The 17,503-nt window shown below is 47.1% G+C and overlaps 1 protein-coding gene across 2 annotated transcripts in view; it reads left to right on the top strand.

Annotated features, from left to right (window-relative positions):
- CLCN6 (chloride channel, voltage-sensitive 6) overlaps nt 1-17,503 on the top strand; it is a 32,067-nt gene that overhangs the window by 9,222 nt on the left and 5,342 nt on the right. For both annotated transcript variants that reach the window (XM_012662643.1, XM_012662640.1), the window contains exons 3-18: nt 553-618; nt 1,351-1,416; nt 3,619-3,685; nt 5,517-5,623; nt 6,195-6,321; nt 6,999-7,066; nt 8,608-8,666; nt 9,860-9,992; nt 10,631-10,744; nt 11,035-11,201; nt 11,745-11,868; nt 14,882-15,008; nt 15,312-15,465; nt 15,591-15,750; nt 15,839-15,945; nt 16,656-16,842. In XM_012662643.1, coding sequence (XP_012518097.1) covers nt 553-618; nt 1,351-1,416; nt 3,619-3,685; nt 5,517-5,623; nt 6,195-6,321; nt 6,999-7,066; nt 8,608-8,666; nt 9,860-9,992; nt 10,631-10,744; nt 11,035-11,201; nt 11,745-11,868; nt 14,882-15,008; nt 15,312-15,465; nt 15,591-15,750; nt 15,839-15,945; nt 16,656-16,842 — 1,833 coding nt within the window. The remainder of the gene's footprint in view (nt 1-552; nt 619-1,350; nt 1,417-3,618; nt 3,686-5,516; nt 5,624-6,194; nt 6,322-6,998; nt 7,067-8,607; nt 8,667-9,859; nt 9,993-10,630; nt 10,745-11,034; nt 11,202-11,744; nt 11,869-14,881; nt 15,009-15,311; nt 15,466-15,590; nt 15,751-15,838; nt 15,946-16,655; nt 16,843-17,503) is intronic.

Here is a 17,503-nt window from a genome sequence, read left to right as displayed (position 1 = left end):
TCACTTGAGCCCAGGAGTTTGAGGTTGCTGTGAGCTAGGCTGACACCGTGGCACTCTAGCCCAGGCAACAGAGTGAGACTTTGTCTCAAAAAAAAAAAAAAGTCTCCTTTTTAGTTTGTCTTGTGACTAACCTCATTTTCATAACTACAAAAGATAATTAATTGCTTTTCTAATTAATTGGTTCTGGTTGATTGAAGCTTTTATTCACATCTTATGGAGTAAGTTGGGTAAGGCTGGTGATACCTGCAGGTCTTTAAATATTTTGCAGAAACAGGAAGTTTTAAAATATGTAGTTTAAAACCTTTTCTAAAGCATGAAGTATTAACCCAAAGCAGTGCTCCTAAAACTTGAATGTACTTATGCATCACTTGGGGGTCGTGTTAAAAGCACAGACTCTGATGCTCCAGGTCTGAGATACCGCATTTCTAACAAGCTCCTTGTGCCGTGCATCCAAGCGTCGAATAGCAGGAACCCAGAATTTTGTCCCTTTCCAGGTTTTGACAATTCTTCCTACCTAGATGTGACTTTTTAACTCACATGTGCCTCTTTCAGAGTTTGGATTATGATCGCTGTATCAATGACCCTTATCTAGAAGTTTTGGAGACCATGGATAACAAGGTGAGTCCTGCAGTTCTTGATCTCTTGGGCCTGAAGAGGTCTTAAGATAGCTTTTTGGTTTTTTTTTCCTAAATGCCCCGGTAAATATCCTTAACCCCTCAGGTTTGTTTTTTTTTTCTCTTTTACCTTCTCATGAGATACAGGCATACCTTGTTTTATTGTACTTTGCTTTATTACTCTTTGCACATACTGTGTTTTTTACAAATTGAAGATTTGTGTCAACCCTGCATTGAACAAAACGCCATTTTTCCAATGGCATGTGCTCACTTCTTCTCTGTGTTGGTATTTTTTAACAATAAAATATTTTTTTAAATTAAGATATGTACACTGTGTTTTAGACATAATGCTATTGCACAGTTAATAGACTGCAGTATAGTGTAGACACAACTTTTATATGCACTGGGAAACCAAAAAATTTGTGTAACTCACTTTATTGTGATATTTGCTTTATTATGGTGGTCTGGGACCAAACCCGCAATACCTCCCAGGTATGCCTGCATTGGCATTTATTCCTTAGACTTTCATCCCGCCAACCAGAGTACCCACAGTCAGTACACGTGGCCCAGCCCCATAGAGTTCATCATTCTTGCGTTGTAAAGGTCCTGAGATATACACATTGTGCTTTCTGTCCGTGTGGAATTTAGTCTAAAACTGGTTGGCCAAGGTGTGTTCCTTCCCTGATGTCAAAGTGACCCTGTGGCAAACTGAATCATTCTTTTCCTGTGTGAACAGAAAGGTCGAAGGTTCGAGGTGGTGAAGTGGACGGTGGTGTTTGCCATTGGATTCTGCACTGGGCTGGTGAGCAGGCGGGGCCTGGCGGGCTGGAGGGTCCCAGAGGGAAAGCCTGGCCTTGCGAATAATGTTGGGCATTTGTCATTATAACATTTATGACATTATAACACATGTCATCATAACCAAGACAGCATTTTTCTTTTTCCTTTTTTTCTTAAAATTAAATTAATCCTGGCACAGTTTTTCTCTTGCTTTTGTTTTGTGAAATGAAAGTGAGACATATAACTCTGGTGCTTAAGCTTTGGTCAAGGCTTATCTTTTGTGATATGATTATGGATCATAATCCGTAATGTACCTAATAACATATCTAGCTGTGGGTAGATAACGAGGTGCATAGAGTACGTGGTGGATGTTGAGGTCACTCCAGGGAAAAAGCAAAGTAGTGGGTATGGACTGTGAGCATCACGCCCTTTATTTGGCGTAGCGTGCGAGTCAGCGGGGTGGGACGCCACGGCTCTCAGTCAGGATTTATTGTGCTGTCTGGGCTCCTCCCTGCACATTGCTAATGTTGTCTAGAAGGTAGAGCCAGCAGTTGTGGGCAGAGGGATATGCCCAGATGAACAGAGTTCCTGTGCTCAGCAAGTTCACACGTGAATCACAGACCAGGAAAGATTGGAAACATGCCAGAGATAATGGGAGCAAAATGTCTGGAACCGTAACTGCTGACTTAACATTGTTCAACCTGAGGGAGTGAAACTGGGAAAGTGAGCAGTGAGTCAAAACGATACGTGTCGGATCTGATTTCCCATCAGTGCAGTATTAGCATGGGGGTGTGTCTGTTCCTCAGAAGTAGCCTGTTGATCACCTTTCTCTAGAACTGGCCAAGAGCCTCATACTTAACACATATATGTGGTACACCTGTAAAATGTATACACGTATGTACTATAATGTAGCCACAAGGGCCAACCACAATTTTTATTTTGATGACACGTATCAAATTTCTACTATAGTAAAATTCACAAATAAAGAACATCTCACTAAGACTAATGGCATTCAGAAGGTCTCTTTGGTGACATTGTGATGAATACCACTGTGGGGGGAACTTGGGTTGATTTAATTGTTTTATTGAAATATCAGAGTGTTTTCCTATATATGTTTCTAATTGCAAATTCCCCTGTGTTAGGCATAGTCATTAGCTATCTAGTTGTTAGTCTTTCTGCTAGTTTTATATCAAACTCCTTTGAACTGCCATTCATTAATACTACAAGTTGAGTATTCCTAATCAGAAAATCCAAAATGCTCCAAAATCTGAAACTGAGTCCCAACATGACACTCAAAGGAAATGCTCATTAGAAGAATTTAGATTTTGGATTTTGGATTTTCTGATTAGGGATGTTCAACCAGTATGATGCAAATACTGCAAAATCCGAAGCACTTCTAGTCACAAGCATTTTAGATAAGGGATACTCAACCTGAAGCAAGTTTACCTCCTACCTTAGTATTTTAGGAAGGCAAACCTGCCTTTATGACATAGCACTCTGACTCTCTTGTCCTTTGATCTGTGGCCACTTACGACTTCAATATTAAAAAGCCTCCAGGTGTTAGCTTGAGGGAAGGCCAGAGTTAAAGGCATGAAGCCTTTGATCCTGAATCCAGAAAATTAGAAGTCTTTCAAGTTCTCCCTTAAGCCCTGAACACTTAGGAGAGTGGAATAATGGAACACAGGTTGTTTTCTCTACCTAAGGTGACCACTCACTATAAGATGGTTATAAGTCAAAATAATAACTTGTAAAATGTAAAGCGCTAATAACAAAACATGCAAAAACCACATATGCTTCAGTGAATGTTGTCTTTTAAAGCAATATGCTAAGTTACGTGCTTATCCAGCTAAGAATCACTGGAGCCATTTTTGAAATTCTTTTGAAATTGCCTTCGGAAAGCATTGAGTGGTTCTCGTTATTCTTTAACGATGGAATGGTCTTGGTCCCACATCTTTTTCTGCATCCTTTTGCCTCTTTGTTTAAATTTGCTTCACATAACTTGGGTTCACATAACCCTCTGCCTTTGTTCTTTGGAGGGGTGGTGGGGCCAGGCTGGGGCAGGGATCTCAAAAGTCAGAGTGACTAATAGAAAGCTCCTTCTTATGTTGCGGGTTGGTCACTTAACCAGGCACTGTAAAGGCAGTGGGGAAGGCAGTGCTTTCAAGAGAAGCACACCTATAATACACCTGGGAATGAAGCTGTCTGATTGATCTCTTGCTCTTCACAGGTGGGTCTCTTTGTGGACTTTTTCGTGCGACTTTTCACCAAACTCAAATATGGAGTGGTAGAAGCATGTATCCTTTTCACGGTTCCTGGACCGCAGTGGTCACCAAGATTCTTTCTTGTGTAGAAGTGGGTTTAATGGTAAACATGATGTTAGAAGAGCTACTTATTAGCTATTCAGCTTTTAGGTTTTTAATTATCATTGCAGGACACAAAAGGAAGACTTTAATAAATAGAGATATACTCATGTTCATGGTTGGTAAGCCACAAATGCCACAAAGGTGCCTGTTCTCCCCAGACGGTCTATAAATTCAATGTAATTCCAATCAAAATTCCAATAGAACTTACTGAGGAACTCAAATTCTTTCTAAATTTGTATAGACGGCTAAAGGGCCAAAAGTAATCAAAACAGTCATGAATAACAAGCAGGTAGACTTGACCTACTAGATGTCAAGACAAAATTTAAGATGTAGTAATTGAAACCGTGTCACAGTGGTACAGGAATATCCAGTTAGGCCAATGGGAAATAATAGAGAAGCAGAAAGTGGTCCACACATATATAGTAATTTAGTGAATGACAGAGTTAATGTTATAATGAGGAAGAGATAGATTATATAATAAAAGATGCTGGAGCCAGGCATGGTGGTGCATGCCTGTGGTCTCAGCTACTTAGGAGGCTGAGGCAGGAGGATCGCTCAAGCCCAGGCACACAGTGAGACCCTGCCTCTTAAATGTACATTGGTTATCCATATGGAAAAGTATAAAATTAAATTCCTGCTTCACACTATAAATAAATTCCAGATGGACTGAAGATGTAAATAAGCAAAACAACTTTAAGAGACTATATGATGTCAAGAGTAGGGAATGGTTTAAATAAAACTCCAGAAGGCACAGGCTGTTAGGAGAAGCATCGGTGAACATAATGTGACCACATCAAAATAAATTTTCATTTACAAAGACAAACACAAAGACTCCAAACAACAACAAAACAATAAATAAAGTGAAAAAGCAAGGCCACAGCCTGGGAGAGAGTATTTACTATGCATTTAAGAGTCAAATAATTAGTGTCCAGAATATTGGAAGAATTGCTGCAAATTAAGAAAAAACCCAAACAGTCCAATAAAGAAAAGTGAGCAAAGGATGTTAACAGGAATTCTCAGAAGAGGAAAACCAAATGATCAGTAAACCTCTGGAAAAAAATAGGAAAGTGTACATTTCTATGACTCAAAAATTCCTTTTCTAGATGTGGACCTTAGACATGTACAGAGGAGTTGGTTTATTGCAGCTTTGTGATAGCAAAAACTTGGCATCACCAAGTGGGAGAATGGAAAAATCGTGGCACGTTCGTACAACATAGTTTTATACAGAACTCAAAATGAACGAACCAGAGCCGCGTGTGTCAATGTGGCTAATTCTCAAAATCTTAATGTTGAGAGAGAGAAAAAAGGGAGTGTAGAATGTACATTAAGTGCAATATAGAACAGTATGGATACATAAATATGCAGAAGGATGCACAGTTTCAGGTTAGTGATTTCTCCCAGGGGACAGAGAACAGAAAGGGTTTTTTTGTTGTTTTTTTAAAGTGGTACCTGATGTTTTATTTTTAAAAAATATCTGGAGCAAATGAGGCATACCGTTGAAATTTGTTAACAAGGGTTAGCAAAGGGTTGTGAGGGTAGGGGGTGTTTGTTACTGTTTGTAATGTTTACAGTATTTCATAATCTTAAAATCGTTCCTAAGGTAGAAGACATCTCAGGCAATTTTTTAAAAAAATGTATAACAGAGAGCAGGAAGACTTGTGCTGAGCAGCCGCACGACGCAGGAGAGGAGAAGCGCCGCTCTTTCAGGCGATTACGGGGACAGCACTTGGCTGGCGCAGTTTCCTTAACCCAGTGTCTGTAGCTGTGGAGGAATGCAGCCAGAAAGGCTGCCTCGCCCTGTCTCTCCTTGAACTCTTGGGTTTTAACTTGACCTTCGTCTTCTTGGCAAGCCTTCTCGTCCTAATCGAGGTGAGGTGGTGTGGTTTGCCCCTTTCCTGGTGAGGTTTTGGAGTCCTGCAGTCCTTTCCGCCACTTCCATTTCTGCAAACGGGAAACTGAGAATACAGATTCCTGCGGAACATGGCCTCTTGTTCACTTAGAGATGCTTTTGCAAGTAGAGGTTTCAGCCTCTGGCGAGACTAAAGAGGAAAAATATAGATGAGGATGGTGGTTCCTCAACCTTGGCGGCATATTAGAATCTCCTGAAAAACTTTAAAAAACTGATACTGGGCCCCAGCTCAGACAAGGAGAGTCTCTGGAAGTGAGGGGCCTGCGTTGATTGTTGAAAGGCTCCCCAGGTGGTGCTGACTCACAGGGCTCTTGCTAGAAGTGCACATCCTGCTGTTGCCCCCGTAGGCCCACCAGGTCAGGGACTGTGGGGTGGGGCCCAGCCACTGTGGCTTAACAAGCCGCCGGGGTGACACTGATGCTCCTGATAGAGAACAGACAGTTTTCCCCCGCTAGCTGCCGAGGTTGTTGGGGGCGAGCCAAAGAACCAGGGGATTTTGAGTTGATGGGGGTGCCCGTTCTCTCCCATTAGCCGGTGGCAGCAGGTTCCGGGATACCTGAGATCAAATGCTATCTGAATGGCGTGAAGGTGCCAGGCATCGTCCGTTTCCGGACCCTGCTCTGCAAGGTCTTTGGAGTGTTGTTCAGTGTGGCTGGAGGTAAGGAAGGTCTTTCTGACTTTCGTTCTTCAAGTATTCAAGGGGTGAAGAGGACAAGAAGCATATGGATGTGAATTAATTAGAGTAGCACTGCAGGACCCGCCCTCAGACAGATGATGTCTGCATTTTTTGTTGATGGGTTATTTTTTAAAACGCAGACACTGTTAGTATTAATATGTTGCCATTGAGAGATATCTGACAAACACACCATTCTGTTTTGAAATAGCATGACCATCTAGTTAGTTTGTGGAATTAGCTTTTAGCAAAGTCAGCAAGGTTTTTGTGTAAATGGCCAGATGGTAAATTAGGCCTTGTGGGCCAAGAGACAAAATTGAAGATACTGTGTGGGTACTTATATAGCTATTTAAATGTATCCATTTATTAATAAGAATGTAAAAGCCATTCTTAGTTCTCAGGCTGTACAAAAACAGGGAGCCAGTCTTGGTTCCTGGCCTGTACTTCACTGACCCTTGATTTAGAACATAGAGTATTTTGTCTTATAGCAAAACCTTAAACGGAGCTTGTTTGATGGGAATTTGGCTAGCTCTTTCTCTTATGAAGTCACATGATCATCTCTGTTTTATAGTCATCACGAGAAAGGCTTATGTAGCAAAAGTCTCCTGACCCGGAGGCCTTTCTCTGCTGACTAATGGTCTTGCCTTCTTCATCATTCCCAGGGCTCTTCGTGGGCAAGGAAGGCCCCATGATCCACAGCGGCGCCGTGGTGGGAGCTGGCCTCCCTGAGGTAAGGATTGATGGGCTTCAGGGATGTGTCCCTCAGATCGGGCTCCCGGGCAGGCCTAGGGGCAGGTATGTGGTTGAATTTGAAAAATCCGCTGGGAGCATACTAGCGTGACTTGGGAACCTGGTGCCATTTTGACTTGCTATGAAAACTGCTCCATCTCCCAGGAAAGTGTATCACCTACACTTCCAAGTTTTGATGATGCCCAGCTGAGTCCCAGGGGCAGAAATGGGACACAGAGGGGAAAAAGTGACATAGGCAAATGAAGGTCATCCGGTGCTTCCACAGCCATTGGCAAGCACCTCCACGTAGGATGGCTTGGTGGAGCATCTCCGTGCTGTCGAATTCCAAGAGCCTGGAAGCATCCGCTGAGATGGTTGTAGGCACAGTTCCATGCCGATTTCATTTCTCATGGTAGAGTCATAATATAATACCAGCTGCTGCTTAAGTGGTCTATGCGCCCAACTCTGCATATACCAACTTCCTTCTTCTTTATAGCCACCTTGAATGATTAGTTATTTTCATCCCCATTCTCAGATGGGGAAACTGAGTCTGACAGAGGTTGAGGAACTAGCTCAGAACTCCAAAGCTCCCATTCTTATGGGCTATTCCAGATTCCTGGGCTGCAGGTCAGAGAGGTTTCAGTTCCTTGTGAACCGTCACTTGTTGTCCTTTCTCCTGTCCTGAGGGGAGGAAGTTACCGTGACTATGAGTTGTTGGGGTGGAAAAGGGAAGATTCTTTCTTCCAGAGTGTGTGTTTTGGTCTCTCTCTTGCCACTGCCTCAAGTACCAGGGCTCGCAGAAGTGAGCGCAAGGTGGAAGGGGGCCGGGCGTGGGGTGGGTATCAGCCTGAGATGCTGTGGGCCAGACCGAGCAATGGCTCTGACGGCCCCTTCCCTCGCTGGCGTCCCCTGAGCAGAGCCGACTTTATCTGCTGCAGCAGCTTTCATTTCCTCCCAGCCCTGGGCTCGGCTGTTTCCCCTTTTACTTTCTGACTTGTTGACTGTGCATAAAATGCAATTTCAGAAGGTTCTAAAAATTTGGGGGCAGGAAAAATAAGCCCTTCCCAAAGGGGGTAACTTCTTTCTTTCTAAGTTGCTATTTGGCCAGACGCAGTGGCACGCACCTGTAGTCCCAGCTACTCGGGAGGCTGGGGCAAGAGGATCACTTGAGCCCAGGAGTTCTGGGCTGTAGTACACTATGCTGATCGGTGGTCTGCACTAAGTTTGGCATCAATATGGTGACCTCCCAGGAGCAGGGGACCACCAGGTTGCCTCAGGAGTGGTGAACCGGCCCAGGTCGGAAACAGGTCAAAACTCCCGTGCTGATCAGTAGTGGGATCGCGCCTGTGAACAGCCACTGCACTCCAGCCTGGGCAACATAGCGAGACCCCATCTCAGTTTAAAAAAAAAAAAAGCTATTCTGGACTATTCCTTGTTGCAGCACACCTGCCGAGGTGTGCTCCATCAAAGGGGCCTACCCAGGTGGATTCATGCAGCTTCCGTCCTCGTGGGCCCCCCTAACTTTGTCTTCTCTTGTTTTAGTTTCAGAGCGTCTACTTACGGAAGATCCAGATCAACTTCCCGTATTTCCAAAGCGACAGGTATGCAAACGTTAGGAATTGTTTTTTTTGAAAAAAAAAAGCGTACAGCTAGTCAGAGCTAATACTTATTCTAGTCTGGCTCTGTCTCCCCTGCTAGGCAGGCTGCACGTAAAACCTGTTAGAAAATGAGGTGAGGGCGGGCATGGTGGCTCACGCCTGTAATCCCAGCACTTTAGGAGGCCGAGGTGGGAGGATTGCTTGAGGCTGGGAGTTCCAGACCAGCCTGAGCAAGAGCGAGACTGTGTCTCTACAAAAAATAGAAAAATTAGCCAGGAGTGGTGGCACATGCCTGTAGTCCCAGCTACTTGGGAGGCTGAGGCAGGAGGATCGCTTGAGCCCAGGAGTTTCAGGCTGCAGTGAGCTGTGATGATGCCACTGCACTCTAGGCCAGGCAACAGAGTAAGATCCTGTCTCAAAAAAAAAAAAAAAAAAATGGCCTTTGAATTATTCTTCTGTAAATAAGAAAGAAAAGGACCAAGTTGGCATCATGACTTTTATTTTATCATGTGCTAAGTCCTAGAAACATCCTAGGCAAATGAAGATGGTTCAAGATTGAAAACCCAACCAGGAAAGGCCACAGGCAGGTATATTATCAAGAAAGCATTTGTATTCCCAGATGGTTTACTTGGTCACCTGCCTCCCTGGGTGGCAGAGTGCTCTTCTTGGTAGGCTTTCCAACCCTGTGGATTTGTGTGTTTCTGACCTGCACACTTTGTAAGGCCCTGGGAATCAGAGGCCTAGCTCCGTGTTACAGACCACCTTCTTACCTGTGTATTCTTGCAAGTTATTTTTCTCCTGCTGCTCTTCGTGTAACCAGCAAGCACTTTGACAGCTTCATGGTTTTCTGGAAGGAAGATCTGGGGGGCACGTGGCTCAGCACTGACTGGCGGCAAGCTTTGATTTGCCCTCTGAGCTGGGGGCCGAGATTCTGTGATGACAGAGTGAACACACGTCGGGGAGCTCCTGTTCCCAGGCAGAGGAGCCACTGAACCTGACAGGCTCCGGTGCAGCGTTGGCTGTCAGGGGAACTGTCCGTGCTGCCGAGGCTGCGTCACCAGGGCCCTGCCCTTTCGTGATCCCTGACTACCCAGAGGTCATGAGACAAAATGTTCATGGATGAGGAAAGGAGAAACTAGCATTTGTGGCCTGGGGGCTCTTTTTGGATGAACCATCTCTCTCTCTTCTCTCCTCAGAGACAAGCGAGACTTCGTATCAGCAGGGGCATCTGCTGGAATCGCTGCAGCTTTTGGGGCCCCGATTGGGGGTACCTTGTTCAGTCTGGAGGAGGGCTCGTCCTTCTGGAACCAAGGGCTCACATGGAAAGTGGTGAGGAGGACGGACCTTCTGTGCAAACCACCTCCTAGGTTTAACCACACCCCTGAAAATTAAACTGGACATCTCTTACTCAGCACATTTAATGGTAGTTTTGATGAGACAGGGCAGGTTGGCTCGATTAGAAATTCCTTTGCTCTAGTGCCCATAACCTCCAAACGATGGACTTTCTATACTTTCCATATCAATACCTTCCCCCATCCCCCAGTGAACCCCAAATCAAACTGCTGTTATCCTCTCTTGATGACCACCTGACATCAAAATGTGAAACTGGCTGTCATTCATCATAAGGTGGGAAGTGACAGGGCCTGGACAGGAGCCTGGCTCCTACCTCAGAGTACAGTGTCTTTGCCTTTGCATTCCCCCTTCCTTCTTGGTGCAGGGTCTGGTCCACTATAGGCCTCAGTAAGTAGGCGCCCATGGCAGGCTGCTTGAATGAAGTCTTCTGAGAGCCCTTGACATAACATTTGTTTTACTTGGGGTATGTCTACTGCAGTTGTTACCAAATCCCTGTACCCCAACCTAGATTCTGCAGGTCTCTATGCGGAGCGGTGGATTTTAGGAGGAAGGGTAGGGGGAGAGTAGGACATACCATTATTGAACCTCCTTGTCTTTTGTCACCTGTCCCCTAGCTCTTCTGTTCCATGTCTGCCACCTTCACCCTCAACTTCTTCCGTTCTGGGATTCAGTTTGGAAGTTGGGGTTCCTTCCAGCTCCCTGGACTGCTCAACTTTGGCGAGTTTAAGGTATGTTTTGCCCTTTTTCCCAGGATTTCTTACTTGACCCATGAAAACTGCTCGTAAGTGAAGGACCAGAGAGAAGTGATTGAGAGGGGTAGGTATGGCTTCTAGCAGGGGCATCTCGCCCCATAGCCTCTTGTGTGCGCCCGTGCTTGGTGTGAGAACTCTAGTGCGCCCTGGCTTCTGTAGAAGAGAAGGCAGCCCTGGCTCTTGCTTCTGTCTCCTCCTCTTCTGTCCCTTCCTGTTCTTACAGCTGCTGTGGTTTCTCTCTCTCTCTCCCTTTTTCCTTCTCTCAGTGCTCTGACTCTGATAAAAAATGTCATCTCTGGACAGCTATGGATTTGGGTCTCTTCGTCGTGATGGGTGTCATTGGGGGCCTCCTGGGAGCCATATTCAACTGTCTGAACAAGAGGCTTGCAAAGTACCGTATGCGAAACGTGCACCCGAAACCCAAGCTCGTCAGGTATCTGCAGTCGCCTCCCCCAGCCTGCTGTGGCTCCCTGAGCTTGGTGTGGGCCAGGCCATCTCTCCTGAGGAACAGACCCTGCTTCCCACAGCAACCTTGATTACTCATCTAAGACCGAGAATGTAAACAGGGTCATACATTCCTCTACTCGTCAGGCAGATCAAAAGGCTAAGTCTGAGCTTAATTCATGTCAGGGTTGCTGGTTGACGCCCAGCCTCTCTTGGCCACTAGGACACAGGACACAGTCAGAGGGTCCCTGTGGCCCTGCTGGAAACTTGCCATTGAAAGCCATTTTGTTCCTCGGAGAGAGATGACGTGGATGCCGCAGCCCACTTTGTCGACAGCCCGCGTTTATGTACAAACTGCTGGAATACAGCAAGTCACTGATAAATTCTGCAAACATGTTGCCCAGCCAGGGGCTGCTGTAAATGCTCTCTTTGGGGAAATGAGGGTGGAGGGTCGGTAGGGTTATGTTTTCAAGTTGCTAAGACCAAGGCATCTTTTTTTATTACATGATAACAGGTGTTGTTTGCTTCCTAGAGTTTTAGAGAGCCTCTTGGTGTCCCTGGTAACCACCGTGGTGGTGTTCGTGGCCTCAATGGTGTTAGGGGAATGCCGACAGATGTCGTTTTCGAGTCACGTCCGTAACGACTCATACCAACAGGTAACCCCAGTGCACCTGCTGCCTTTATCCTGTACCCACAAAGAAGAGTCCAGAAATATATGACTTGCCTCTGTTTAGAGCTAATAGATGCGCGGGGTCCATCCTTACATGCCCGTATCAGATTGCTGAAAGAGAGAGAAATTAGACATCTTCTTACCTGAGAGAGGGTGCACACCAAATGCATTCTGGCTTTTCCGCTTTTGTGAACAACCCTGGCCGTCACAGAGGGGAACTCCTACCTGTTGAGCAAAACTGATTGAGACAGCCGCTCAGGAAGCCGACTGCTCACTTCTCCAGGCCCCAGTCACTCTCGCACCTCTTCATGTTTGAAGGGGGCCCGCCATTCCACTGGCTTGTCAGCCACTGCCTTGCCTTTGTGATTGCGAGAGTCACCCTTACGATGGAGAGAAAGGAATGTCTGCACGGGGCAAACGATCCTCCCTCCCCAGCATCTTCTGGTTCTTACCGGGTTTGACTCCCTTACTGCGTGCATCTTTCTGCATTTCTCTTTTTCCCTTCCTAGGGATGTGTGGTATTTTCCAGAGCCTTTCCCTGAGGGGCAGGACCCATGAGGAAGGCAGTGGAGCTTACCCCACCCTGTATTTTTGGTCCAATCCAGTGGGTCTGAGAACTAAACCTGTGGCTCAGGAGGTCAGCCAGGCGTGGTTCTGGTGCTAGTACGGAGGTGGGTGGGGAGTGTTCTCTAAGTACAGTCTGCCCTCCATATCCGTGGGTTCCACATCTGTGGGTTCAACAATTGTGGATCGGAAGTATTAGAAAAAAACAATAAAGAATAACAGTACTACTGAAAATAATGTGAATTTAAAAAATTAATACAATTACATAGCATTTACATTGTATTAGATATAAGTAATGTAGAGATGATTTAAAGTATATGGGAGGATGTGTGTAGGTTATGTGCAAATACTGCACCATTTTATATCAAGGACTTGAGCATCCGAGGATTTTGGTGTCCACCAGAGGTCCTAGAGCCAGTCTCCCACAGATACCATCTCCCGCAGATGGCTGTGCTCTGTCTTCTTGTTGCCTCTAAGTAGCCACTTGAATCTTGAATCTCTCAGAGCCCCTTTGGGGCCCTTGTCTTGGAGGGTGGCCTCTTCAGTGTCCCCAGGAACAGTCCAGGAACAGCTAGAATGGATTAGATAGGGGTCGGCAACTGTGGCCCATGGGCCAAATTTGGCCCTTGGCAACTGCCTGTTTTCATATAGCCCCCAAGCTAAGAATATTAATAGTTTTTATACTTTAAAGGGTTGGAAAAATAAATAAAGAATATGCCACAGAGATTGTATGTGGCTGCAAAGTCTAAAATATTTACTATCTGGCTCTTTATGGAAGTTTACAGATCCCTGTCACTAGTTATTCCCAAGGCCAGCTCCCAAGGCCAGCTCATTACCAGACCAGCATTTTTCAAAATGTGCTGTGTTATTTAACATTGATCTACATGATTCAAAAACAAACAAAATTTTATGGTCAAATGGGTTAACCAGAATTAAATAAATTCCTTTAATATAGGATTTCCTAGGGCCTTTCTACCAGTCAGTGTTATGAATGTTGGCATATTTATTGTGTGCCAGATACCCCACTAAGCAGTCACATAAACGATCTCATTTACTCTTCACCACCACCGTGCTGGCCGGTGGTATTATCCCCATTTTACAGATAAGAAAACTGAGGCAAAGTGAGGTCTTGATCAGGATTATTCAGGTAGTAATATATAGCATGAGGGTGGATATCATTCCCATTTTATAAATGAGGAGACTAAAGCAGCACAAAATGAAATACCTTTCCCAAGTTCACTAGGAAGTGGCAGAGTAGATCAAAGCCATAATCTGGGGGCCTGCGCTCTGCTTTTAGCAGACGCACTGATTTCCAAAAATTGCTGCGATGCTTCTCAGTGCGGCTTGACTGCAGGACCTTTTCCAGGGACCTTCAGGACTGATGTTCTTCCAGACAATGGGAAAACGCTGCGTGTGTCGTTTATTAAACTGTCAATTCAGCTGGTCCGTCTGCTCTGCTCTGCATGCTGGGGCTCTGCACATTCCCTCCTTGCCAGGTCCTGGCAGCAGGGGGCGCTGTCCCGATCTTACTGCAGCCCACGTCCGGCTGTATCTCCAGCCAGGGTCGCCTGGCAGGATCACGCAAACCACCACCTAGTGTCATTATAATGTCCGCTAAGGACGTCTCTACAGCATCATCAATAGAACTGAATCCAGGAAAAGCCCATATCCCTAACGAGTCTTTGTGATAACACTCCCTGTTCACATGCACGCGATAGGTGTGAAGCACAACCCTTGTGCTGTTGTACACCTCGACTAGAAAATGAGAAATGTCATACTTTAGATACCTTTGCCCTCCACTGAGAACCAGAATCTCATCTTCTCACACAGAACGATGGCAAGAAGAAGAGGTCTGAAATGTACAGAAATCATTGTTTTCATGGTTTGGTTCTGTTCACCAGATGGGGTTTGGGAGGAGAGGCAGCTGGGCGCGTGGGGTCTGCTCGCAGGCCTGGTGTGGAGGGGGTTTTATTTTGCAGCAAATTCAGGGCAAAGGCTCTTTCCATTTAGAACTAAAGTTGGGGCTTCAGGTCAAGTGGTGCCCTGGACTCTTGTCCCCAAACATCCATCAACTCCCAGCCACTTGTCTTTCACCTGCGTCATCTTCCCATAGTCCTTGGGGCTCTCAGGCCAGGCTTCTGGCAGCATCCCTTAGAGCGTCGGCACTGGGAAAGGAAGCAGCGCCAGACCGGTGGTGAGTCATAGCTGTAGTGGCGTTTTCATTATGAGTGTGGACGAACAAAGGCCTGCATCCTGAGTCCTTCACTCTTTGCATTCAAAATGCAATGAATACAGCACACATCAGGTTTTTGCCGCCTGTTTGATTCACAGGGAAAGCTGTCCAGACACCTTTCTTTTTGCCCCAGCTGGAGACATCCTACTTGAAGACTCAAGGTCAGGTGCCCTTTACTGACTTTTTGATTCCTGCTCCTTAGGTCAGAACAGAAGATGTGAATTCAAGTATGAAGACATTTTTTTGTCCCAATGATACCTACAATGACATGGCCACGCTCTTCTTCAACCCCCAGGAGTCTGCCATCCTCCAGCTCTTCCACCAGGAGGGTGGGTGCCTAGGCTGCAGCCCACGCCGGCTCAGACACGGCCAGGCTGGCCTTCATTCTGGGCAAGAACAGGACCTGTCCTTTGTGATACCCCCCAGACGACAGATGGGTTTCTGCCTGCAGTGGCAGAAGGGGAGCTGCTTGGGGCATAGGAGGACCTGGCAGGAGCAGAGACACCCGTCCCAGCATGTGCCCAGGCGCCTGTGGGCTGCGTCATGAGGCTGGGTGGCTTCCCTCCCCCCAGACTGAGGTGGGCTGTGGCCGGCATCGGGTGGTGGGACTCAGGTCGGTTCTTGCCTTGCAGGTACCTTCAGCCCCATCACTTTGGCCTTGTTCTTCGTCCTCTATTTCTTTCTTGCGTGTTGGACTTACGGCATTTCTGTCCCAAGTGGCCTTTTTGTGCCTTCTCTGCTGTGTGGAGCAGCTTTTGGACGTTTAGTTGCCAATATCCTAAAAAGGTACTGTGTGTGTATGCGTGCACATGTGTGCGTGCGCACAAGCGTGTGAATTCTGTGTCCTCCCTGTGCCTCCCCCACTCACCCATGTGATTCTAAGCCCTGCTCTTGGTTTTGTTTTTCACTAGCTACATCGGATTGAGCCACATCTATTCGGGGACCTTTTCCCTGGTTGGTGCCGCGGCTTTCTTGGGTGGCGTCGTCCGCATGACCATCAGTCTCACGGTCATCCTGATCGAGTCTACCAACGAGATCACTTACGGACTCCCCATCATGATCACCCTGATGGTGAGCACGTCCCCTCCAGGCCACTCGCAGGCTTGGGGCCACGTTTACCCCAAAGGGCCTATTTTTAGGTCTTCGCTTTGTGTTTCAGGTGGCCAAATGGACAGGGGACTTTTTCAATAAGGGCATTTATGATATCCACGTGAGCCTGCGAGGCGTGCCGCTTCTGGAGTGGGAGACGGAAGTGGAGATGGACAAGTACGTGTGAGCGTTCTCCTGTCCTGGGTTCAGAGTGTGTGAGCTCTGCGGCCTGTCGGCACTAGGGCGGGAAACAGTAACTCAGGTTTCTGGCGCTGAGACGCAGCGTGTTTGTTCCTGAGCATGTCTGGGAATGTTGAGCAGCTCGGGGTGGCTGGGAGCTTAGGGAGCGGGTTGGGGACAGAGGGGCACGGTGGGGGCTACAGGAGGCAGGGCCGCTTCATGGTTGTGTTTGGCTCCCGTGGCATTCTGGTTAGATAAGACGTGAGGTCTCTGGGTCAAGTTTGTGATATGAGTGAATATTTAAGGATATACCAAACCCCAGGAGTGAGAACTAGTTGTTTCGTGTGTGCCTAACAAAATGTCATACTGTCGGTGGTGGTGGCTCTGGGCATAATCACCTGATAACCCACCTAATAATCCTCAGATATGTCTGGATGTCAGGCAAGGCCCTCATGGGCTAGAGCAGGGCCAGCAGCCTTACTGGGCTGAAGGAGGAGGAAGGCCCACTAGCCCGGAGGGGCATTCTGGGCATGGGGAACAACGTGTGTGGAGGGCGTGGAAGCACAGAGGAAGGCACTGGGAGATGGTTCAGAGAGAGGCCTCGGGTGGTCCAGGCAGTGATGGAGGACCCAGCAGGGTCCCGTCACAGCGTGCACCCAGGGACCTGTGGGCTCTGTCACGAAGCTGGATGGCTTCCCTCCCCCCAGGCTGAGAGCCAGCGACATCATGGAGCCCAACCTGACCTACGTGTACCCGCACACCCGCATCCAGTCCCTGGTGAGCATCCTGCGTACCACCGTCCACCACGCCTTCCCAGTGGTCACGGAGAACCGCGGCAACGAGAAGGAGTTCATGAAGGGCAATCAGCTCATCAGCAACAACATCAAATTCAAGGTAAAGAAAACGGCCTCGAGAGGAAAGGTGGGTGCGAGAAGACAAGTGTCCCCTGGTGCTCACAGCTTCGTGCGTGCCACGCCCCCCTGGCTGGAGTGGACTCTTGGGTTGGCTCTTGGGGAAAATCAGCACCATTCTCGTTATACGTGACATTAAGTATAGATTTGACAGCGAGGATGGACTTAATTAGGCCATCAAGACGTGTGTTCATTCTTGCCGCAGTAAGCATGTGGACAGACCTTTTTTTTTTAAGTCAACAGGTTTCATTATTCATTATTTATCCTGAGGGAGGGTTCTAGAGTTGCCAGCAAGAGAAATGGACTTTGACCTACTTAAGAAGGAAAAAAAGTCAATTGGAAGCTTCAGGACTGACAGGAAAGCTGAAGAACCAGGGTGGGGTGCCGTGGGGTGTGTGTGCTGGGTCTAGTGGACGCCCTTTGGGGACCCAGGAGGGACATGCATGGCCGTTCTCTGTCCTTGGGTTCCTCTGGATGAAATCCCGGAGAGGGAGGGGCCCTTGCCTCACTCGGGTTGCGTGGCCCACCGCGTGGCTTTGGGGGCAGGCGCACTGATCGACGGTCCTGCCGAGACAGGACGTGGGAGGGCTCGTTCCCCTCTGGAGAGTTGAGGTGCTCTCCCTAAATCAGTGGAGTGGGGATGT

The sequence above is a fragment of the Propithecus coquereli genome, unplaced genomic scaffold, assembly GCF_000956105.1.
Source record: "Propithecus coquereli isolate 6110/MARCELLA unplaced genomic scaffold, Pcoq_1.0 Scaffold77, whole genome shotgun sequence".
Classification (NCBI taxonomy): Eukaryota; Metazoa; Chordata; class Mammalia; order Primates; family Indriidae; genus Propithecus; species Propithecus coquereli.
Note: the sequence above shows the minus strand (reverse complement) of the source record. Positions and strands in the feature narration are given on the sequence as shown.